The sequence below is a fragment of the Hemicordylus capensis genome, chromosome 2 (assembly GCF_027244095.1).
Source record: "Hemicordylus capensis ecotype Gifberg chromosome 2, rHemCap1.1.pri, whole genome shotgun sequence".
Lineage (NCBI taxonomy): Eukaryota > Metazoa > Chordata > Lepidosauria > Squamata > Cordylidae > Hemicordylus > Hemicordylus capensis.
In genome coordinates, this window is record NC_069658.1 from 323,416,404 (window position 1) to 323,442,091 (window position 25,688).

The following is a 25,688-nucleotide window of genomic DNA, read 5'->3' on the forward strand; positions in this document are numbered from 1 at the left end:
AGTGACGGGAGGAGAGACAACATCCCTTGCACATTCAGAGAACGGAATCTGCGGTGCAAGCTACTGCAACCCCTGTAAGGGTTACTGAATCTGCTGTTCAGACTACGACAGATTTGACACGCCAAAGATCAGTCTCTTTATAGGCGGATTTCCCTGTTAATTTGCCTAATCAGAGGACAGTGTCCCTTCAAGCGGATTTCCAACCACCTCCAGTTATTCCTCTGCAGCGGAAGCTACATCAAATGGCCACACAGACAGTGCATCTCGCCTGACAGGCTAATTACATTGCCTGTCAGGTGAAATATACTCATTCCCTCTGGGAAAGTCTATTTGATCAAAGAACTTCCCTTGACAGGGAAGAGTTTATCAAAAAATTCGAAACCACCTTCCATCAGACAACAATGGCAACCAGACAGCAATTGTCCAATGCATAACATCTTGTGGAATCAGAGTCCCGCACATTGACCGCCTCCATAATCCTGTGGCGACATGCTTGGCTGAGGGTGACAAGCCTTCAAAAAGATATGAAGGACCTCATAGAGACGCTCCCTTTTTATGGCAACGGCCTCTTTTCAGAAAAGACCGATGAGATGATGGAGCAGTGGAAGAAGTCCAGGATTACTGTGCGCTCCTGTACTTCACAAAAGGGCAATGCCTTTAGGTCCCAGCCGTACCATCAATACCAACGTAGACAAGGGTATTTCCATCAATCAGATCGCAAGGATTATAGACGCCAGTATCAGCGATATAACCGGAAGCCATATTACAACAAGGGTAAGCCTAATCAATCGGGCTGTAATAAGGCTGCTCAACAACCCAAGCAGCAGCTTTGATTTGGGACAGAGCCCACCTGCACCAACCAACTACAACACCTCAGTCGTCAACAACATCAGCGTAAAAGACTCCGTAACACCTGTCAGCCCGACCATCAGGCTGGCAAGCTACGCCTCAGCGTGGCACCACATAACATCCGACCAGTGGGTCCTTCGCATCATATCGACCGGTTATGCTCTCGAATTCTTGGAGATACCACAGTTCAACGGAGTGCAGTTTACTCCAGAAACGACAGTTCTGAGAGAAGAGGTGATGCAGTTGTTGGAGAAGGGAGCTATCTCCCCCATGCAATGGGCTCACAGCCAAAAGGGGTATTATTCCCATTACTTTCAAATCCCCAAATGGGATGGGGGCATCCGCCCCATAATGGACCTCCGGTGGCTCAATCAATACATAGAAGTAAAAAAGTTTTGAATGACGACATTGCAAGCCATCCTTCCGCTTCTTCATGGGGAACGCTGGATTGCGACGCTCGATCTGAAAGATGCCTACTTCCATGTTGGAATACAGGCCAATAATCGGAAGTATCTTCGGTTTACGTTAGGGACGGAGATGTACCAATACAACGTCTTGCCGTTTGGACTAGTCACTGCGCCCAGAGTGTTTACAAAGTGCGTGGCAGTCATTATAGCCCATTTAAGAACATTGGGAGTCTTGATTTATCCGTATCTGGATGATTGGCTTTTGACAGGCAGAACTCGAGGGGATCTCTTAGCTCACATTTCAATAGTGACAACTTTGTTGGAGGATCTCGGAGTTCTCATCAATTGAAAAAAATCCGTCCTCCGGCCATCCACTTGCCTCCAATACATCGGTGCACGTTTGGAGATGGTGGAGCAGAAAGCGTACCTCCCAAATGACCGTTTTGAATGTATTCGGGCCTTAGTGAGGACATTCATTCTGACGCCCACACAACCTACGAGGCAAATCCAGGTGTTGCTGGGCCTCATGGCATCTTGCACCACTACAGTGCCTTATGCGAGACTACGTCTACGAATCTTGCAACAGTGGTTTCTACGCGCATTTCACCCACGGTCCGAGGCACAATCCAAAAAACTTCATATCCCAAGGAATGTGTTGATCTCCCTGCGTTGGTGGACAATACAGGACAACCTATTGAGAGGTGTGCCCTTCCAATCTCCTCAACCCAATGTCATGCTGACGACAGGCGTCTCTATGACGGGGTGGGGAGCACACTTGGGAGAGTTCAGGGCGCAGGGCCTGTGGACTGTGGCAGAGGCTCGCTTCCATATCAATTGCTTGGAGCTGTTGGCAGTGTTCAAGGCTCTGCAAACCTTTCAAGTTCACTTAGAGGGTTGTGTGTTCAGTTACAAATGGACAATACAACCGCGATTGCCTATCTGAACAAACAAGGGGGGACAGTCTCCCGGTCATTGTGCAACCTCAGCCTGAGGACTTGGAATTGGTGTATACCCAAGCGGATTCATCTGAGGGCAATACATATCAAAGGCACTCTGAATTTCCTGGCAGACTCCCTCAGCAGGAACTTGGTGATAAATCAACACAAATGGGAGTTGAATCCCTTGATTCTACAACAGCTATTCCTATTATGGGGAACGCCCGAAGTCGATCTCTTCACGACATCAGAGAACAAGAAGTGCAGACAGTACTGTTCAAGGATGGGTCAGGGTACCCTATCCAAAGGCGATGCATTTCAATACCAATGGGTTCGGAGCTACTTCTATGCTTACCCACCAATACCTCTATTGACCAGGGTGGTGTCCAAGTTACTACATGAACAGGCAAAAGCGATTGTTATTGCTCCATGGTGGCCAAGACAGCCTTGGTTCACACAGCTACTCAAACTCTCCAAGGGGAGTTTCAAATGGCTGCCCCGGTGGCCAGATCTGATCACACAGGGGCAAAACCAGATGCGACACCCAAACCTGTCGGTACTAAATCTGACAGCCTGGAAGGTAAACTTCTGAAGAAAATCTTGCTTAACACCAGAAAGGCGTCAACCAGACGTAACCACAGATCGAAGTGGCATAGATTTTGCACTTATGCCAAGACCCATGGGTTTTCACCTGGACAGGCCACTTTGAGGAACATCCTTCTTTACCTCACCATGCTTAAAATGAAAGGCCTCGCAAATGTCTCAATCAGGGTTCATTTGGCAGCAATCTCAGCCCGGCAAAGCGGATGGGATGGGAAGACCGTGTTCACGCACCCAAGGTATAAGGACTTCCTTAAGGGTATCACTAACCTTTATCCCCCAGTTCGGACACCAACTGAACAGTGGGGTCTCTCCCTTGGCCTAGTGGCCTTGACGGAGCCACCATTCGAACCAATGGCATTGGCATCACTAAAACTGGCCACTCTGAAGACCCTCTTCTTGATAGCTATCACCACAGCAAAGCAGGTTAGTGAGCTGAGGGCTCTTCGTATCAACGTTCCTTACACAAAGATCTACCCTGACCGGGTTGTCATGCGCCTTGACCCAGAGTTCAGACCGAAGATTGTGTCCGATTTTCACCTGAATACGGATATAGTCTTGCCAACCTTTTTTGCAAGTCCTACTACGGACTTAGAGCGCTCCTTGCATTCTTTAGATGTACGAAGGGCTCTTCTCTACTATCTTAAGGTGACTCAACCAATACGGAAGACAGAATGCCTGTTTGTGTGCGAAAAGGGCCGACATAAGGGCTTATCCCTTTCACGGCAGAAGCTATCCTATTGGTTGGTAGAACTGATTAGGCTTGCATATGAGGTACAGCGGGTCACCCCGCCGGCTACTATACGAGCGCATTCCACTAGGGCCTACACCACATCGGCAGCCCACCTGGCAGGCATTAGGTTCAAGGACATTTGCACAGCGGCAACCTGGGCATCACACCATTCCTTTATTAAACACTATGCAATAGATGTCTGGACGGCGGCCGCAGCTGAGTTTGGGCAGGCAACAAGTGCTGCAGTAGTTTGGGCACCCGCCACCAGTTGGGTGGCTTGCTAATCACCCACTATTATGAATGGACAGAAGCACTATCCAGATAAACAGGTTGCTTACCTGTAACAGATGATCTGGTAGTGGTTCTGCCATTCATAAGACCCGCCCAGCCTACCCCACTGCAGGCCCAACCTTCTGCAGCATTGCTAACTGTAGGCACCAGTCTATCAGTGGTAGTCGGGCATCAAGAAACTGGCTAAATGGGATGCCCAACCGCCACTAGGGGGTGCCGCAGTCGCGTGCATTGGCGGTTGAGGGCGTCGCGAGGAGCTTGCGAATTCTAACCGAAGCTGATCTGCGCAGGCACAGAACCCACTATTATGGATGGCAGAACCACTACCAGATCATCTGTTACAGGTAAGCAACCTGTTTTATGGCTAGGAATTGAATATTTCCTGTATATGCATACCACACTATGTTAGAGCATGCCTATAAGAGCAGGGTGTTTTTGTTGGGGTTTTTTCGTTTTATGGATCTTGAGTCCTAATGATACTAAGTGAAACAAAGTACAATATAAATTATACTACAAATATAAATACAGTGTCACCCTTGTGGACTTCTGTGGAAAGTATCCACATTAAGCAGTATTAATTGTTCTACCTGGAAAATCCTGGGTAAACTTTGGAAAACTAAGATTACTTCAAGGATCTTCAGATTCTTTGTAAATTTCATTTATTAGGCATAAGTTGAATATGCCTTGTATAGGTTATGGAGAAGAGAATTTGAAGTGTCTTGTAATGTTGGGGGTTTTTTTGCTTTGACTCTAGGAAGGAATAGTCGAGAATCTCTTCAAGTGGGCAAGGGAGGCAGATCAGCCTTTGAGAACATATGCAACTGGATTGCTAGGAGGTGCCATGGAGAATCAAGATATTGCTGCCAACTACAGAGATGAGAATTCTCAATTGGTAATGCCCATGTTAATAGCATTTTCCTTCTCTCTGGCATGGACCATTGCAAAACTTGTTGTTTGCAACTGGAGTTGCATTCCTTATTTCTTTTAATAAGTAATGTAATTTCAGAAGTCTCAGTTCCTTTTGAAAAATTGCAGGAAAGTTGCACATTGCTTCTTTTGTAGGAAGTTTTCATGCCTGATCTTTGTAAATAGAGGGAACAACATATCTCTGTGTTGGTTCTCATATTCCTGCCTTTGGTATCATGTCTCAGGCTGCTGCTTCTATAGCTGGCAGTATTCTTGATGTGGCTTGATGTAAAATTTAAAATCTTGAGTAAATTGGGTGATTGCTTGATTTATGTGAAAATGAGGTGTACTTGTCTTTTTGTGGCAGGTGGCATTTGTGCTTCAGCGCCTACGGGAGCTTCAAGTCAATGAAATAAATACGAAACAGGAAAACAAGCGGCCCAGTCCTCGAAAAGTGCCATCAGACCCTTTGTTGCCTTTAGATGAAGAGGCTGTGGACATGGATTATGGAGAGATGGCTGTGGATGGCGAGCAGGAGGAAGTTACAGGGGACATGGAAATCTCATTTAATCTTGATTCAAATCACAAGACTAGTAGTAGGGTGAACTCTGCCATTAAAAAACCAGAGAAGCAGCATGAAAGAGAGAATTTTCGTAAAGCAAAACAAAAACTTGGTTTCTCTTTGGACCCAGAAAAGATGTTTGTTGAACTGTCTAATAGCAGCTGGTCAGAGATGTCTCCGTGGGTGATTGGCACAAACTATAGTTTATATCCTTTGACCCCTGCTATAGAGCAAAGACTAATTCTGCAGTACTTAACTCCCCTAGGGGAGTACCAAGAGGTGAGTACAAAAAGGGGAAAAATGGGAAGTGTCTGTCATGAGAACATTATATTGTGTTATGGAAGAGCAGAATGATCACTTGAAGCTGTTTTCTGAGCCTCACGTAAAGAGCACGTAAGTGTAAGAAGACCTGCAATTTAAATTTTCTTAATTGTCTCTTGTTACTACTTTAAGTTAAGACAAGGAGGTGTTCTTCTGTAAAAATTAGGAATATGCAAACAGGTAACTAATCTTGTCAAACTTTGGGGGGCAATGAACCACATTGTTTGCTTTTTTCATCAGTTGCTGCCCATCTTCATGCAACTTGGATCAAGAGAGCTGATGATGATCTATATTGATTTGAAGAGGACCAATGATGTGCTGCTCACTTTTGAAGCCCTAAAGGTACTAACAGCACTGTGAGCTGCTTGTTAACCAGTGGCAACACTAAGCCAGTAGCTTGCTGTCTTTAGAACTGTGAGTGTCTTTGAACCTGTATAAGCGGTGCAAAAGTGGCAATCTAGTTTGTGTATATGCTTCTCTGCTATAAGTTTGAGAAATTCACCCTTCCTCTTTCCTCATTTTGTCGAAGGGGGAAGGAGTACTTCTTGCACAAAATATTCTTCCTCTGACTACTTTGGCCCTGTCATTCAGCAAAGGTGTACTGTACTAGGACTAAAGAATCTTTATAGAAGGCTGAGTGTTTAGGAACAGGTGGACTCTGGTTCTGATCCTGGATTTACTGTATTTTACTTGAATACATTACTTAACATCTTTGTGCTTCAGTAACCAAAGCTTTCAGATTTTGTCATAAGAAATACTGCTTTAAAGCAGTCATTTTGCAGTGTTAATATCTCTTTAGTCCAGTTTGGATCCTCATTGTGGGGCAAGAAAGATTTCAAATTTGAATAATGCAGTCCCAGATAAATGTGCCATTCCGTTGCCTTGATCCCTCAGCCAATTCTGTGCTGCTGCATTAGAAGGGCTTCATTTTTTGTCATTCTCTTTTGCAGCCTGTCTCTCTTGGTTGAGGTTAATGTTACTTTTGATGTCATTTCCAGCCACCATTTTACAGCAGATTGCTATTTTGTGTCTTTAAAAAAGTATATTTGGTGAATAGTTGCCCAAAATTCAACTGTTTTCAGGTTTGGGAGTGGCATTGCTGGAGAATAAGGTGCTGCGATTTTCTCCTATTTCTGCCACTGCCTTGCTTTTTTGGCCCTTTAAAAAAGATCCCCATGGGGTAAGGTTTCATTATTCACAGTTTCCATATTTGCACCTATAAGAGAGAAGGGAACCCCCGTGAATAACTAGGGCGACCTGTATTTGTATACTGTCTCAAACTTAAAACAAACAAAACATAATAAAAACAGCAGTTAAAATAGTTCACTTTAAAATCTAGTTAAAAGAAATCTAGTTAAAACCCAGTTAGTCCCCTGCTAATTGGGCAAAGAGGCACCTTTTACCATGGTGATTCTCTTTATTTAGCAGGGGGAGAGTAACTGGCCCTATCCACCCCCAGCACAGTACTTCCTTTTCTCTCTCTCCCCAAACTGAATTTTTATTGATTTTAACAGTAATAATATTCATTCATAACAAACATAATAAACAGAAGTGGACTTCCCGCGCATCTCTCTTCGTGAAACAGCAGCTATAAAATTTACCCTTGCTATAATAATAATTCAAAACATAAATTTAAACCCTTACAAACACAATTAGTCTACCCAACCTGCATTTCCCCCCCCCAGCACAGTACTTCCAGTGACTGCTGCTGGTGTGTCTTATGTTTCTTTTTAGAATGTGAGCCCTTTGGGGACAGGGAGCCATCTTATTTGTTTGTTGTTTCTCTTTGTAAACCGCCCTGAGCCATTTTTGGAAGGGTGGATAGAAATCGAATTAATAATAATAATAATAATAATAATAAGAAGAAGAAGAAGAAGAAGAAGAAGAAGCTTGTGTGAACAGATGTGCGTTAAGCATCTTCTTTAGAACTGTCAGAGATGCGGAGGCTTGTACTTCAACAGAGAGTGCATTCCAAACTTTTGGTATGGCAATGTAGAAGGCCCTCCCTGAGTAGTCATCAGATGAGCCAATGGAGACTGTGGGCGGACCTCCCTGGATAATCTCAATAGGTGGAGGGGCTTGTAATGGAGAAGGCATTCTCTTAAGTACCCTGGACGTAAGCTGTTTAGGGCTTGATAAGTTACAACCAGTGCTTTATAGTTTGCCTGGAAACATATTGGTAGCCAGTGTAGTTCTTTTAATATAGGTGTGATATGATCTCTGTATCCACCTTATGCGACACAGTGTGGAAATACTTCACTAACAAGCAAAAGGTTGCTGGTTCAAATCCCTGCTGGTACTGTATCGGGCAGCAGCGATATAGGAAGATGCTGAAATGCATCATCTCATACTGCACTTGAGGAGGTAATAGTAGACGTCTCCTGTATTCTACCAAAAGAAAACCACAGGGCTCTGTGGGTTCCAGGAGTCAAAATTGACTTGACGGCACACTTTATGATCTCTGTAAGTTGACCCAGAGTCCAACCTCACTACTGCAGTTTTCAGCAACTGCAGTTTCTGGACTGCGTACACAGGCAGCCCCACATAGAGCACATTGCAATAATTGAGTATTGAGGTTACCAGCATATGTATTAGTGTTTTAAGGTCTTTCTCCAGAAACAGATGCAGCTGTCGTATCATCCGAACCTGATAGAAAACATTTCTGGCCACTGCCTCAAGCTGAGACACCAGAGCTAGATTGGAATCCAGAAGTACTCCCAGACTGTGCACCTGTTCCTTCTGGGGGAGTGTAACCCCACTTCCAGAACAGGCAGATCAAAATTGTCTATTGAGTTCAAACCCCACACAATAAGTAAAGTTAAAGTGTGCCATCAAGTCAGTTTCGACTCCTGGTGCCCACAGAGCCCTGTGGTTTTCTTTGGTAGAATACAGGAGGGATTTACCATTGCTTCCTCCCACACAGTATGAGATGATACTGTTCAGCATCTTCCTATATCGTTGCTGCCCGATATAGGTTATTCCCATAGTTTAGGAAACATACCAGCGGAGATTTGAACCGGCAACCTTCTGATTGTTAGTCAAGCATTTCCCCGCTGTGCCATTAGGTGGCTGGCACACAATAAGTACCTTCATCTTATTTGGATTCAATCTTACTTAGTTATCCTTAATCAAGCCCATTACTGCTTCCAGGCAAGCATTTATGGAGTTTATGCCTTTTCCTGATGTTGACATAGAGAAATAGATGTGAGTGTTGTCGGCATACAGATAACATCCTGCACCAAATCTGATTATCTCTCCCACCACTTTCATGTAGATATTAAAAAGCATTGGAGACGGTGTGGAGCCCTGCAGGACTCTATAGGGAGGAGAGCTGGTCTTGTAGCAAGAATGAATTGTCCCCTTTGCTAAGCAGGGTCCACCTGTTTTGCATTTGAGTGGGAGACTACATGTGTGAGCACTGTAAGATATTCCCCTCAGGGGATGGGGCCACTCTGGGAAGAGCATCTTCATGCTTGCATGCAGAAGGTTCCAAGTTCCCTCCCTGGCATCCTCAAGATAGGACTGAGAGAGCTTCCTGCCTGCAATCTTGGAGAAGCCGCTGCAAGTCTGGGTAGACACTACTGAGCTAGATGGGCCAATGGTCTGACTTTGTATAGGGCAGCTTCCTATGTTCCATATGAAAGTTCTCATTTTGAAGAGTAACAATCTCCAAGCGACACCATCTGGAATCTGCTCAAGAGGCAGGAGATGCCAGGAGGAGACTATGGTTGATGGTTGTTATTATTATTATCATCATCATTCAAAAAAAGGACAACAAAAGTCTAAACTAGATCCTTCTTGACTGGCAAGTCTGGGTAGACACTACTGAGCTAGATGGGCCAATGGTCTGACTTTGTATAGGACAGCTTCCTATATTCCATGTGAAAGTTCTCATTTTGAAGAGTAACAATCTCTGCTCAAGAGACTTTAGATGCCAGGAGGAGACTATGGTTGATGGTGTTGAAAGCTGGTGAAAGATCCAAAAGGTCCAACAGAATCACTGTCTGTCCCCAATTGGAGATTATCCATCAGGCTGACCAAGGCAATCTCCCCCCCCTTAATTTGCCCAAAGCCAGTTTGAAATGGGTCTAGATAGTCTGATTCCTCCAAAATGAACTGGAGCTGAGGGGCCACCACCCTTTCAATTACCTTGCCCTACAATGGGAGGTTAGAGACAGGCCTGAGAGTGCTTAGCTCTGAGGGATCCAGTGTAGGTTTCTTTTTTTAAAAAAAATCTAATAATTGCATCCTTAAGACAGGAAGGCATCATGCTTTCCCTTAGAGAAGGATTTATGATGTCTACTAGGCCTTTTCCAATAACCTCTCTGCAAGATAGCATAAGAATGTACTTTGGAATAATATTCCAAAGAACATTCTTTGAAATATTAATATTCTTTTAAGTTTTAAAATAAAGGCATATCTAATTTCTTTTTTGGAATATGTAACTATAGGTGTGTTTGAGTTAGGTGGTGGTATTTACAGATCTAGGCTAGCTGTGTGCCCTTAGGTGACAAGTGCAAATTGAAGATAGTCTTATCTTTCCTTTGCCATGTATACCAATAACAGAAGAGCTTTTCGCTTGTGCTGGAGATCATGGAGAGATGGCTGGTCATTTCCACATTAAGGTTGCTGTTTCTGTCCACAGCACTTGGCATCACTGCTGCTCCACAACAAGTTTGCAACAGAGTTTGTTGCTCATGGGGGTGTACAGAAGCTGCTGGAGATCCCTCGTCCTTCCATGGCAGCTACAGGTGTCTCTATGTGCTTATATTATTTGTCTTACAATCAGGATGCCATGGAAAGGGTAAGACCCCATTTACAGCTGCAGTTGTAAATATTTTTAAATGCTTGAACATTCAATTTATGGTAGGTTCCTCTTGCTTGAATTCACATAACAATGCTTTTCACATGGTGGTGGAATTATTTCATGATATCCTGATCACTTGACACTTCCATCGTATGTTGGCTGTTCCTCTTGACTATTTTTTCAGCTTGTTCATGTGGGAGGTGTTAATGGGAAGAAGGTTTGTCAGTCATCAGTAAGTAGGCTGTCAGTATCTACCTTAATTCAAGGAAAATTGCTAGAAGTGAAATTGGGTCACCAGTGAACAATATGCTCCCTGACTGAAGTCATAGCATGGCTTTAGTGTCTGCACAGTCGGCCTCATTAATTCCAGGGGAGGCACTTTCCACTTTCTTGAATGCGTGAAGCTTACCCTGACATTGAAGTGAACCTTTACCTTCATTGTAGCAGTCCATGGTAAAACTTCTCTGGGTCTTTATCCCTGCATGCAAACCAGCTAAACTCCAAGGATGGTAATACTTAGGCCACACATGGTGTAACCCATTCATGTAATATAGAATGAGTTTTGACTAGCTTGGTTTGAGCTTGGTATATCCAGTAGTTTTAAGGAAAATGAGGAGATTGAAAAGGTCTTTATAGTGCCTCTCAGTTGCCAACATAATGGTGGTGTGTGTTTTGCCCAAACATTTTAGAAATTGGTTTCTCTGTTCTTAGCTTTCAAGTTCAGGTCACACATGTTTTTATTAAATGCCTAGTTTTAGGTCTGTCAGCTGCAGCTGTTTTTTGTGTTGACTTTTTAAATTAATCACCCCATCCAATCCCATTTCAGATTTAAGCCTCCAGGGGTTTGCAGTGACTCTACCAGATGTCTGAATTTAGTAATTGAGCCTAGTCTTTACAACAATGACTACCAGTTGATGTGGGGATTAGCCAGGGGATAAAGTGCACACTTGACGTGTTGTTTCCATGATTGGAAGTGAAGATTGTCATTATATCTGCTTGTTCTGTAGGTGTGCATGCACCCCCACAACGTGCTATCGGATGTTGTGAACTATACCTTGTGGTTGATGGAGTGCTCTCATGCCTCGGGCTGCTGCCATGCTACCATGTTCTTCTCTATTTGTTTCTCATTCCGTGCAGTCTTGGAGCTCTTTGATAGGCATGATGGCTTAAGACGCCTAGTTAACTTGGTAAGTATTGCAGTAGTTTGTTTCATGTTGGTGTTTTCTCTCTCTATTTCTTGAAGTGGAGACTGAGATGTGTGCTGTCTCTCTCGTTTGGTTGCAGCTACTTTGCATTGTGTAATGCCTAGAATATAATCTATTCAGCAGCTCTGCTTTTCTGCAATGCAATAACAGAGCAGAGAGCACAAAGCCACAAACTGTATGTGACTGCTGCTAGCACTGGTGCATTTTGAAACACTGAGGTTCCCTGGTGCTCAGCCTATCTTCTGTTCACACTCCATAAATGTTATGTTTCAGAGATGTTCGGGTAGCTAGTTGATGCTGGTGGTGGGTAGTGGTAACCTTTGAGGCTAACTTGAGTACTGTTTGGAGAGAGAGTCCATAGTCTCTATTAACAAGGTGAGCAGACTACTGAGGCAGTTTCTTTCATCTTCTAGAGGGTTTAACAAAGGCTAGAGGGTTTAACATTAAACGAGAGAGTATAATGTTACTGCACTAAGTTTAGAGGACAAAGTGAATTGCAGTGACATAATGCCTTTTCCCTGTTATGCCTTTTCATGTTTTGGTCCTTTTGTGGGGTACTGCAAAATAGCTGTTCTCCTCTACTGCAGCTGTTTGCTAAAATCTTGTTTTTAAAGTGAATATTGATTCTTAAATGGAAGATGTATAAAGATTTGTAACTGTTACTTTATTAGTTTGCTTATGTGTCTGAAAGTTCTGACAGTACAATTAACATCGCTCCAAAGGCTTTCTTTGGTCAAGAAGGATCTAGTTTAGACTTTTGTTGTCCTTTTTTTGAATGATGATAATAATATATAATATATAATATATAATATTAAAATAATAAATAATGGTGTTCCCGCCATTGAGTTTGGACTTGAGGATTTTTCTAACTCTCCTGATGTATTCACTTCCAATTCCCCCCGCCCCCTGCACACACTGAAGTTAAAAGAAAAATTGGAAGTGAATACATCAGGAGAGTTAGAAAAATCCTCAAGTCCAAACTCAATGGCGGGAACACCATACAAGCCATAAACACCTGGGCTATACCTGTTATCAGATACACTGCAGGAATAATAGACTGGATCCAGGCAGAGCTAGAGACGCTGGATCATAAGACCAGGAAAATAATGACCATCAATCATGCTCTGCACCCCCGCAGTGATGTAGATAGGCTATACCTCCCTCACAGCTCAGGTGGAAGAGGAAAGCTGCAAGTCCATCAAACAGCAGAGGAGGAGAAAAGAGGCCTTGAAGAATATATCAAGTATGCTGGCCTTGGGCCAAAATAAACAAATAAACAGTAAACAGAATATATCAAGGACAGTGAAGAAGATGCACTTCAAATGGTCAATAACGAGAAACTATTCAACACCAATGAAAGAAAGCAGGCCTACAAGAAAGAACAAGTCAAGAACCGAGCAGAAAAATGGAGAAATAAGCCCCTGCATGGTCAATATTTACACAATATAACTGGAAAATCAGACATCACCATGACCTGGCAATGGCTTAAGAATGGTTACTTGAAGAAAGAAGCAGAGGGTTTAATACTGGCTGCACAAGAACAGGCACTAAGAACAAATGCAAGAAGAGCAAAAGTAGAAAAATCCACCACAAACAGCAAGTGCCGCCTTTGTAAAGAAGCAGATGAAACAGTGGACCACCTAATCAGCTGTTGTAAAAAGATCGCAAAGACTGACTACAAACAAAGGCATGACAAGGTAGCAGAGATGATACACTGGAACATCTGCAAAAAATACAAGCTACCTGTAGCCAAGAATTGATGGGACCATAAAATGGAAAAAGTTGAAGAAAATGAAGATGTAAAAATATTATGGGACCTCCGACTACAAACAGATAAACATCTGCCACACAGTACACCAGATATCACTGTAGTCAAGAAGAAAGAAAAACAAGTCAAAATAATCGACATAGCAATACCAGGGGATAGCAGAATAGAAGAAAAAGAAATAGAAAAAATCACAAAATACTAAGATCTTGAAATTGAAATTGAAAGGCTGTGGCAGAAAAAGACCAAAATAATCCCAGTGGTAATTGGCGCCCTGGGTGCAGTTCCAAAAGACCTTGAAGAGCACCTCAACACCATAGGGGCCACAGAAATCACCATCAGCCAATTACAAAAAGCAGCTTTACTGGGAACAGCCTATAATCTGCGACGATTATAACCATTGATAATAAAATTCAGCCATCCCAGGTCCTTGGGAAGGACTCGATGTCTGGATAAACAAACCAGTCAATAACACCTGTCTGACTGTGTAAACAAGAAATAATAATTAGCAGCTTTACTGGGAACAGCCTATATTTTAGGGATGTGCATGGTCCGGAGCAGTCCGGACCGGCACCGAAGGGGGGCCTTCCTTTTAGGGCGGGGAGGGCTTGCTTATCCCTCCCGCCTCTTTGCCCCCTCCAGCGCCCGTATTCTACTGTGTAATTGGGGCGCTGGAAACCAGCCGCCCCCCCCCGCAAGCGGATTAGGGCCAAAGTAAACTACTGCCGCCGTCCCGCCCTCCCTCCCTCCCTCCCACCCGCCGCCCCCCCCCCCCAGTGCTCACCACATTGCTTTCCAAAAAAGAGAGGAGCTCGTGAACAGAGCTCCTCTCTCGGCAAAGTCTTGGGCCCAACTGGGGCCTTGGGCGCGCGCGCGCACGCACGATAGGACTCCTGATAGAACTTCCGCCGGAGGCCCGGTCTACCTGCCGGGACGAGGCCGGGGTAGACCGGGCTTCCGGGGTAGACCGGGCCTCCAGTAGAATACGGGCGCTGGAGGGGGCAAAGAGGCGGGAGGGGTAAGCAAGCCCTCCCGCCCTTAAAGGAAGACCCCCTACCTGGACCCGACCGGCCAGGTCCGAACCGGTCTGGAGAGTTCGGAGGCCTTTAGAATGGCCTCCAGACCGGTTCGGACACACCCCTACTATATTTTGTGACAATATCTATAATAACCAACAGTATTGATGATAAAATTCAGCCATCCCAGGTCCTTGGGAAGGACTCGATGTCTGGATAAAACAAACCAGTCAATAACACCTGTCTGACTGTGTAAACAAGAAATAATAATAATAATAGTTATTGTTATTGTTATTACATTTTTATACTGTCCAAAATTTACATCTCTCGGCGGTTTACAGCAGAATAAAAACAAAGTAAAACATTTGTTAAGACAAAAATGGGGGGGGGCACACATTACAACAATTTTAAAATAATATTTTAAAACAGCATTAAAACAACATTAATTAAAAGCCTGGGTGAAGAAATGTGTTTTTAAAGACTTTTTAAAAGCTGTCAGAGATGGGGAGGCTCTTATTTCAATAGAATTATAAAGGAAGCTAATGAGCCTTGATTATATTTCAAGGGAATAAAATGATGGACAAGATTCTTTCATTGTAGATCAGCACTCTGGACATCTTAAACCTGGCAAATCAGGGTGCACTGATGAGCGATGATGAGATCTTTGCCAGCCGCCAAACAGGGAAACATACCTGCATGGCCATGCGCAGATATTTTGAGGCACATCTTGCCATCAAAGTGGAACAGGTGAAACAGTCACTTCAGCGCACAGAAGGTGGGATTTTGGTCCATCCACAGCCTCCATATAAAGTGAGTAGTGTGTTCTATAGAGATTAATAAATTACTTGCCCTTGTCATTCCTCAGATAATTTTATGGGAGTGCTTTTTATTATGTCTAATACACTGATTGCATCCTTTCCCGGAGGATAAGAATCTTGCTATTGCTGTTAATGTCAGTATCCTAGATCTGATCATAGTCAGACCATATACCTGATGATAGTCAGGTACTCTTGCTGGGGTTGCTCCTGATGGGAGCTGGATGTAATTTTTTTTTTTTTAATGTTTACACGCCAGTTTGAATGTACTTGTGGAAAGAGGGACCAGACATCTTAAATATAAAATGCTCCGAGAAACTTGAGTTCATAACATCTTAAAGTAGGTGATAAAGACTGCTTAAATGCTGCTGCCTCCTCCTCCTTCTTGCAGGCTTGTTCCTACACACACGAACAGATTGTAGAAATGATGGAATTTCTAATAGAATATGGGCCAGCACAGCTGTATTGGGAACCAGCAGAGGTCTTTCTCAAGCTATCCTGTGTGCCTCTCATGCTCCTGCTCATTTCAGTAGCGTGCAGCTGGAAGACCTACTATGCTAGGTGAGAATAATTAGCGTATCATAGCACAGTCTTGTAATGTACCCTGCTCTTGGGACTAGCAATTGCTCCAGGCTAACATTTGGCACATGTGCACTGTGCATTCTCTGCTAGCCTGAAATCACATTCTTCTGATGTGGTAGTTTGTGTAGTCAGTTTGTTCAAAAGTATTTAATGGCACTCTGAAATATGTGTAATCTGATTCTGTTTACCAGAAACGATACGGTGCGTTATGCTTTGGATGTCCTGGCCATCCTTACTGTGGTTCCAAAAATCCAGTTACAGTTAGCAGAATCAGTGGATGTGCTGGATGAGGCAGAATCTACTGTTTCCACTGTGGGTATGTCAGACTTGACCTCTTCATTTGTTTATATCCGTCCTTTGTCAACAACTTTTCTAGTTGCTGAAAGCGCAGTGAGTATCTAGCTAGGCATGACTGGCTTAAGGAAAAGTTAAGCAATCTGTGGCATGTTAACTTGATTGTAACAATCAGTCAGACTAGATTCATACAAGCAAATATGGAGCTGGTGATTCCTGATCCAGAAAAATAACTGTTGTGATCATTCCAGTCCATTTTGCTTTTATTTTCCTCTTTTGACTGTATCTATCTTGGACTCATAACAAATGGTGATCCAGTATCCTTCACAATATGGGCTTTGCGCCTACAGAAGGATTTCAAGCTCCTCCTAGTACTCTGAAGCTCCACCCTTCGCACATATAGAGTGCATGATATATCCGGCGGCAGAGCACTTTCCAGCTCAGTTCCTTCTCTACCACCGTTGTGAACACTTCACTTGGGATTTGCTCCTCATGCTTGGTTCTTAAGACAAAGAAAATTTATGGTTTGCTTATTATCCTTTCTGGCCTTGGACTGTTTTTTCTTCTTTGCCCTCATGTTCTGGCTTAGTCTCTATGGACTTCAAAAGACTTTTAAACGCTGTTCCTCCTGCTGCAGGACCAGTTGGAGCTCACAGTGCTGTGAAGCTCCTGAGCATATACAGAATAAGATCTCTAAGCCTGGAGACTCAAACACAAACAAGGGGGGCTCCTGGGAGCCAGCAGAAAAGGCTTTGCTAGCAATAGTCCCTCCCCTCTTCAGACGGGCATGACCTCTGTCTGTTTTGCTTAGGGAAAGACTACAACTCACACACCTGCAAAATTTGTTTATTATTTTAAAAACAAACTCAGAAGAGCAGGGAATTGTGTTTGAGAGCAGCCCTTTGTGAACAAGGCTTATGCTCACCGACTCCAATGCCATGATCTCCTCTAACATCAGCACCGTCTACATCAACGATGTCAGTCAGGCTCAACTTCGAATGACACCCTCGGTATTACCAATCAAACCACCTTCAAAAGCCCCAAAGATGTTTTGAAGGATGGCCACCATAGGTATAGAAGAAACGCTGGGAGGAGGATTCAACGTCAAAGTCCAAATGTCAAATATCTCATCTTCGACAGCCACAGGCTTGAGTACCACAGTAAGCTCTACACCAGCCATGAAAGACCACCGATCGTTGGCATTGCTATCAGTCAAACCACCATCACAGATGCTGGCATTTCTGTCAACATTGACCTTGAAGTTGAGCCATACACAGCCTTCGACACCTGCCTGTCTACTTGATCGACATCATTATGCCAATTGATACTCGAAGGCCATCCCGGTTGGTTGTTCGGGTCGTCCACTCCCATTCGTCAAGAGATCATCTTGAGATCATCAAGCAGGCTTCTACTCCTCCAGCCTTGACTTCTCAGGACTCAGCGTTGATACCAGTTCCAATCTCGACGTCATCAGCCCTACTTCTGATACCATCCACCTCTATTGGGGCCCCAACATCATCAATGTCAACACCTCCATTGCTCTCCACTGATCGCATGTTGTCGAGGAACCCACCTGCTCAGCCCTCAGTTCCTTTGTCAGCCATGTTCAGATCTCATTTCCCATTGACACAGTCTGCCTCGAAGGAAGCTTCATTTCCTTCGCAACATTGAATCTATTTTGGGATCCCTGGTCATGATGCCATCTGGATCAATGTTTAGGGGCTTTTCCCTATACAGCCTCAATGTAGATGATGACTAGCTCGGATGCTTTGCAGGTTCCTAAAACACCTTCTGCTTCTCCAGCTTGAGCAACTCTGCGTTGCTCCCCAACTTACCAAATCCACTATGGGAAGAAAGACTCAACTTTTCACTTCCTACCTACTTTTCATACCGGATAAAGCTGGACTACTGGAGCTCACCTGGAGCCCTGAACCCAGGGTTCATCAGAAGGATGGGGAGATTTAAAGATCCTCCTTACATGCCTAACATAAGAAAAGTCATCTTTTCTTATGACTATGAAGAACCTATGCCACAATCTCCTGTGCCAAGGCCCATTGAATTGACTCTCTCTGTTTCTCCTGATAAATGACCTTCTTCTCCAATGACCCCCTTGGAGACAGTTCCTTTATCAGACAGACAAGCTTCTCCTGATGACTAAATCTCTTCATTGGAATCTGACAATGATTCCATGCATACTAGAAACCCATCTGACCCCTCTTCAGATGACAATATCCCTATCATCCATCCAGCTCTCCAACTGAGGAAACTAAATTTTAGTGAATTCAGATTGCCAAGATGGCAAAGATCCTTGACTTGGAACTATCCAAGAAGTCAAGGACCCCATTAATTTGTTGCTTCTACCATGGCTTCTTGCCCTGCAGCACTCTCCATGCTACCAGTCCTGATCCACTCTAAGTCGGTGTGGAAAGCTCCGTCTTCCTCTTAGTCTACCTCCAGGCATCTGTCAAATTTCTGCTGTATACAGGAGGATGACTGCAAATTTCTCTTTAAGCATTCTCCGAACTCCCTAGTTATAGATTGTGTGATGAGTAGTAAATCAGGCTGGAAACATTCTGCCCCTGTCGACATAGAGGGCAGAAAGCTGGACTTCTTTGGCTTGAAGATCTATTCTTCCTCATCTCAGGCTATGGTTGATTGTATGGCCTGCATGACCAAGTTCCACTATTCTGTTTAGAAGGGCTTTAAAGATGACCTCAAAGTTGCCCCTGACTCTGTCCAAAAAACATTCATATTTATGCTGGCAAAGTCTGCAGACATTACACGCAAGAATCTTAGCACTGCGAAGCATTTTATGGAAATGGAATTCCGCACTTTGGCTAGCAACATTTTCTTAAGGCGACATGCATAGCTCCATTATTCCTCCCTGCAGCAGGACATGAGACACAAAACTGAAGACTTCCCTTTCGATGGGGACAATCTGTTTAGTTCTCAAACAGATGAGACTATGGAGTGAATGGGGGCGGGATCTAAGTTTACTGCTAAAACCTTCACCTCTTCTTCAACTCAGCAATACCAGCCTCAGAAGTTTAGGAGGTTTGACAAACCATGGTACCAATACAGTCCAAACCATGGTACTAATACAGTAATGGGCTTAATAAAGGATGACTATGACTATGAAGAATTCAGGCTTTGGAAACTAAAACAACCTGAGAACCGCTTCTCAGGGTCAGCCATCTCTCCTGCAGGTGCAGATCAATCTTTCAAATGTCCCCCGAATCCTCCTCCTGTACCTCAACCAAAGAAAAAACAATGGGCAAGGTTCTATTCCAAGTAATCAAAGTTCTAAAGCGAGACTGTCTTCAACCTGTACTGGATCTCTGTCTCCTCAACAATTTCATTCACACACCCAATTTTTTGAATGCTCACTCTGCAACAGCTCCCCCCCTCCTAGCAGAGGAAGAGAGCCTTACTAAGCAAGACCTCAAAGATGCCTACTTTCATATGGGAATTTGGCCGTTGGGGACCTAGATTACCAGTATATGGTTCTCCCATTTAGACTCTCTACAGCCCCATGCGTCTTCACAGAATGTGTGAGCACCATAATTGAGAACAGAAAGCATCTTTATCTTTGTGTACCTGGAGAACTGACTCTTCACTTCTTCGGATGAAACGCTACTCACTAATCGCATCCAAGCGGTGCTCACTCTCCTGTAGAATCTGGGCATGCAGGTAGATTGGGGAAAAAGTCATCCCTTGTGCCCCAGACATCTGACTTGCATAGGTGCCATCTTGGACACAAATGTAAAGTGAGCCTTTCTACGAGCAGAGACTACTCTCCATTGCACATATGATCCAATCCTTCAGGTCCAGTCCCACCCATGAGGTGCAGTCCATCCAATGCCTCTTGGGTCTGATGGCATCTTGCACCATGACTGTTGATTATGCCAAACTATGTTTTCAGCACCTCTAGTTGTGGTTCCTTTCAAAATTCAGACCAAATGTGGGCTGCCAGTGGCTGCAATGTCGGTTACCACAAGCGATTTGGGACTCCATGCTCTGGTGGACTCTTCCAGGGAATCTAACAATGGGCATACTGTTTCAGCCTCCTATTCCCACACTGACTGTTACCACAGGTGTCTCTCTAAAGAGATGGGGTGCTCATTGCACAGGACTTCATGTGCAGGGCCTCTGGAACCATGAACAGTCACCATATAAACTTTCTAGAACTCTTGGCTGTTCTCTTGGTTCTCAAGTCCTTCCTACCAGTTCTGCACTGCAAAAAGGTCTAGGTCCTACTAGACAACATTACTACTATCACATACAGCAACCACCAGAGTGGCACAGCTTCCAGATCACTCTGCAGCCTTTCCATTCAACTTTGGGATTGGTCAATAAACCACCATGTCTACCCAATAGCTTTTCACATAAAAGGTGGCAACAATGTCTTGGCAGACAATCTCAGTAGGGAAACAGATCTGTCCTGCCAACATGAATGGGAGATCAACCACAACATACTCTCTGATCTTTTCTTAAGATCAGACTCCCCAAGTGGATTAAGACTCCCCAAGTGGACCTCTTTGTGACTCAGTGCAACAGGAAATGCTCCCTCTCCTGCTCAAGAGCAGCAGTGGGCAAGGGATCTCTAGGGGATGCCTTCCAATTCCCCTGGAACACATATCTCTACTCCCTCTTCCCACTCTCGTCATGTGTCCTCAGCAAAATCTTACAACACAAAACCAAATGCCATGGTGGGTGAGACAGCCTTGGTTTCCCATCTTATGACTGTCTTAAGGCCTCTACCAGTGCCCCGACCTACTCTCACAGGACGAGGGCCAGGTGCTCCATCACAGCATCTGAATGTTGAACATGACAATCTGGAGGCTGAACTTCTAGACTGAATCTTGCTCCGTGAGTGGAAAGCCTTGACCAGATGCAATTGCTCCTGTAAATGGAAAAGATTTACAATCTATGCTGTCTAAAGGCTTTAAACCACCTCTGTACATCAAGTCCTCATGTATTTGCCCCCTCTAAAACATATTGGCCTTTCCAATTTGCCTATCAAGGTCCATATGTCAGCCCTCTCTGCAGTGTATAAAGGATAGGACTTAAAAACCTTTCATTCCCACCCAGACTGCACAAGGTTTCTAAAAGGGCTCAACAATCTCCCCCACCCCCCAGTTAAGAAACCAGTTGAACCTTGGAATCTCTCCTTGGGTGCTCTCCATCCTTACAAAGGCACCTTTTAAACCATTATCCTTGGCCCCTATTAAGCTGCTTACCTTCAAGACAGCTTTCCTGATAGCAATGACTACCACTAGGAGGTTTAGTGAACTAGGTGGTTTACAACAATAAAGCAAACCAAGCAATTATAACAATTAAAACCTATAAAAGATCAAAATACCTATTAAAATGATCAAATAGATAAAAAGCTTGATTGAAGAGATGTGTCTCTAAGAGATGTTTCCTAAATGTCAACAGGAATGGAGCAATTCTAATCTTAGCAGGAAGTGCATTCCACAGCTCTGGGGCAACTGCAGAAAAGGCTCTCCTTTTGAGTCGCCACCAGACGTACTGGTGGCACCCTCAGACAACCCCCCACCCCACCCCCGGAGATCTTAATCGGTGGCGAGGTTCCTAATAAAGAAGGCTTTCTCTTACCCTGGGCTCAAGCCATTAAGGACTTCATAGGTAATAACCAGCACTTTGTGTTTTGCCTGGAAAGGTAGCCAGTGTAGTTCTTCTAAAACTGGAATGAATTGGTCTCTTCAGGAGACCAAGCTGAGACTAATCTGGCAGCAGCATTCTGCACCAGTTGCAGGTTCCGGACTACGTACATAGGTAGCCCCACGTAGAGTGCATTTCAATAGTCAAGCCTGGAGGTTACCTGCATGTGCACCACTGTCTTAAGGTTACTCGCTTCCAGGAAAGGGTGCAGTTGGTAAGCCAGCCGAAGCTGATAGAAAGAACTCATGGCCACCACCTTCATCTGAGGTATCTGAGAGAGGGTTGGGTCCAGAAGTATTCCCAAACAATGAACCTGTTCCTTCTGGGAGTGTAATCCCATCCAGCACAGGCAGATCTATCCCATTTCCCAAACTGATGCTTCCTACATTGAGCACTTCAGGCTTGTTTGGATTCAGCCTCAGTTGGTTATCTCTCATCCAGCCCATTACTGCCTTGAGGCAGGCATTTAGGGAAGTTATGCCGTTGCTTGATGAAGCTGACATGGATAAATAGATCTGAGTGTCATCAGCATACTGATAACACTCTGCACCAAATCCCCTGATGATCTCTCCCAGTGGTTTCATGTAGATGTTAAAAAGCATTGAAGACAAGATGGATCCCTGAGAAACACCATACGAAAGCTCTCACTTCATAGAGCAGTAGTCTCCAAGTAACACCCTCTGAAATCTGTCCAAGAGGTATGAGCGGAATCACTGCAAAACAGTGCCTCCTACACCCAGTCCCCCCAGGTGATCCAGATGGATATCATGGTCGATGATATCGGAAGTTGCTGAGAGATCCAAAAGGACCAACAGAGTCACACTTCCTTGGTCAATTCCCCTTTGGAGATCATCCATCAGGCCAACCAAGGCAGTCTCCACCCCATAACCTGCCTGAAATCCAGTTTGAAATGGGTCTAGATAATCTGTTTCATCCAAGATTGCCTGGAGTTGAGACCACCTCTATCACCTTGGCCAACTACAGGAGACTGGCCTATCATTGCCTGAGGGATCAAGTGTAAGTTTCTTTAAAAGAGGTCTAATAATTGCTGCCTTTAAATAAGGAGGCATCTCATCTTCCCTCAGAGAAGCATTTACGATCTCGACCAGGCCCTCCAGCAATCTCCCTGCTCCTGGTGATGTTCCATTACCGTGTTTCCCCCCAATAAAGTTACATGCTCTGATCCCACCTTCCTACCAAATGGCTTAGGCCCTGGGTATTTAAGAGAATGTTGTCTTTGCCATGACACCCACCGCTCTTTGAGATCATCTGGAGTGGTTCGTATAGAGTTGCCACTGGCTTGTCTGATGGCTGCTCAGGGATGGGTCTTCTCCATGGCTGCCTTGAGGCTTTGGAATGTGCTCTCTGTTGAAATAAGAGGCTCCCCATCTCTGATAGCTTTAAAAAGGCAGTTAAGACACATGTTTTCACACAGGCTAGATTTACAGTTTGTAATAGTTTTTAAATATTTTAACTTTGTGTTGAATGTTTTAAAACTATTTCAAACTGTAAATCTAGGCCTTGTTTTAGATTCTGCCTTGTTTTTATTATACTTAAATGTGAAACAGAAAAAAGTAAAAATCCAATTTTATAAATAGAATATGATTTTAAAATACATTTCTTTCCTTCCATATGTATGGTGTGTGTGTTGTATCTATAGTGGCACATCATAATGCCCATGATCACGCACTCTGCCTTGATGCTGCCACCCAGAACAAAACTCATTCTGCTCACTGATGAAAAAAATGAGAGGGAACACTGCCCTGAAAACACTTTGTTTATTTAACAAAATCTATATACTAGCCAAAACTTATGTCTCTGGGTGGCTTACAATATAAACAGCACAGATTAAAACAGAATCAAAACATACATGTACATAATATGCGCTCTCTCCATCTTGTTCCCTCTCCTCCTCAGCACTCCTGTGACCCTCTGCTTCTGGTTTCTCCTAAAGTTTTATACTGGCTTTGGCAACAGTTGCCAAAGGTGGGGGGCTGTGGAGAGAGTGCGCACAAGCCTGCACCCTCCTCTCCCAAGTGGCTGGCAGCTGCTCTCTGGGCTCCAGTAGCCTCGGGCCATATGCCTCTATAATCTCTTCTGCCTGGGCTTGAGATCAAAGCAATCTTGATAGTGTGAGCCTGGTCATTTGTGCCTCAAGTGAAAATTCTGGATTGATTTGTTCTATGATCCATTTGTTTGTTTTCCTGGCTGTCCATGGTATCCTTCTTCTGGTCTTCTCCAGCACCAGAGTTCAAAAGCATCAACGCTTTTTCTATCTTGCTTCTTCATAGTCCAGCTTTCACATCCATAGAGTATCACGGGGAAAACCACTGTCCGAACGATTCTAATCTCTGTAGTTGTAGACACGTCACAGCATCTAAATATCCTTTCCAAGGCCTTCATTGCAACCCTACCAAGTGCTAGTCTGCGGCGTATTTCTTGACTGCTGGATCCTTTACAGTTGACAGTTGATCCTAAAAGGCAGAAGCTATCCACCCCTTCAGTGTCTTCATTGTCAGTTCTGAGGCTGGTTGCTGTACCCATTGTCATTAGTTTAGTCTTCTTTACATTTAGTTGTAGTCCCATTTTTTTTACTGTGCTCCTTGACTTTCATTACTTGCAGATCATCTGCATTCTCAGCTATCAGAGTGGTGTCATCAGCCTAGTGCAGGTTATTGAAGTTTCTTCCTTCAACTTTAAAACCACACTCATCTTCTTCCAATCCAGCTTCTCTCAGTATATGTTCAGCATATAAATTGAATAAAGAAGGAGAAAGTATACAGCCTTGTCTTACTGCTTTGCCGATCTGGAACCAGTTTGTTCCACCATGTTCTGTCTGGACTGTGGCTTTCTGTCCTGTGTATAGGTTTCTCATGGGAACAATGAGGTGTTCTGGGACACCCATTTTCCTAAGGATATTCCACAACTTGACATGGTGCACACAATCGAAGGCTTTGGCATTTCCCTTTCCACGTAGGGCTCTAATCTGCGTTGGATAAGCTTGAGCATTATTTTGCTAGCATATGAAATTTATTTTACCCAGAAACATATTGGCAGCCAATTCAACTGCTTGAGAACAGGCATAATATGTTCTTTCTAGTTTCCCCCGGAGACCAGTCTGGCTGCCACATTTTGGACTAAATGAAGTTTCTGAACTACGTACAAAGGCAGTTCCATGTACAGCACATTGCAGTAGTCCAACCTGGAGGTTAGCAGCTGATGCACCACTGTTTTGAGATCGTTGTCTTCAAGGAATGGAGAGAACTTCAAATCAACTGAAGTTGATAAAAAGCTCTCCTGGCCACCTGGGATACCAGGGAGAAGGCTGGATCCAAGAACACCTCCAGGCTGCGTACCTGTTCCTTCTGGCGGAGTGTAACCCCATCCAGCACAGGAAGATCTAGTTCATCCCTCAAATTCCGATCTCCCACAATGAGTACCTCAGTCTTGCTTGGATTCAGCTTCAATTTGTTGTCCCTCATCCAGCCCACTTCTGCCTGTAGGCCGGCATTTAGGGAATGAATGGCATTTCATGATGATCATAAGGAACAATAGATTTGGGTGTCATCAACATACTGATAACACCCTGCACCAAATCTCCTGATGGTCTCACCCAGCGGTTTCATGTAGATGTTAAAAAGCATTGGTGACAGAATGTAGCCCTGAGGGACTCCATATAATAGTTCCTGTTTTGAAGAGCAACCAAGCTCCACCATCTGGAATCTGCCTGAGAGATAGGAGCGGAACCACTGCAAAGCAGTGTCCCCTATCTCCAACTCCCCCAGGCGATCCAGAAGAATACCACGGTCGATGGCATCAGACACCACCAAGAGATCCAAAATAACCAACAGAGTTGCAGAGTCTCTGGTAAAGGTCATCCATCAGGCCGACCATGGCCGTATCAATTCCATAGCC

General features: G+C 44.2%; 1 protein-coding gene across 2 annotated transcripts in view; it reads left to right on the forward strand.

The window, feature by feature from the left end:
- DCAF1 (DDB1 and CUL4 associated factor 1) overlaps positions 1-25,688 on the forward strand; it is a 92,715-nt gene that overhangs the window by 24,570 nt on the left and 42,457 nt on the right. For both annotated transcript variants that reach the window (XM_053291112.1, XM_053291111.1), the window contains exons 6-13: positions 4,570-4,707; positions 5,089-5,562; positions 5,845-5,946; positions 10,250-10,408; positions 11,419-11,598; positions 14,998-15,207; positions 15,604-15,773; positions 15,986-16,110. In XM_053291112.1, coding sequence (XP_053147087.1) covers positions 4,570-4,707; positions 5,089-5,562; positions 5,845-5,946; positions 10,250-10,408; positions 11,419-11,598; positions 14,998-15,207; positions 15,604-15,773; positions 15,986-16,110 — 1,558 coding nt within the window. The remainder of the gene's footprint in view (positions 1-4,569; positions 4,708-5,088; positions 5,563-5,844; positions 5,947-10,249; positions 10,409-11,418; positions 11,599-14,997; positions 15,208-15,603; positions 15,774-15,985; positions 16,111-25,688) is intronic.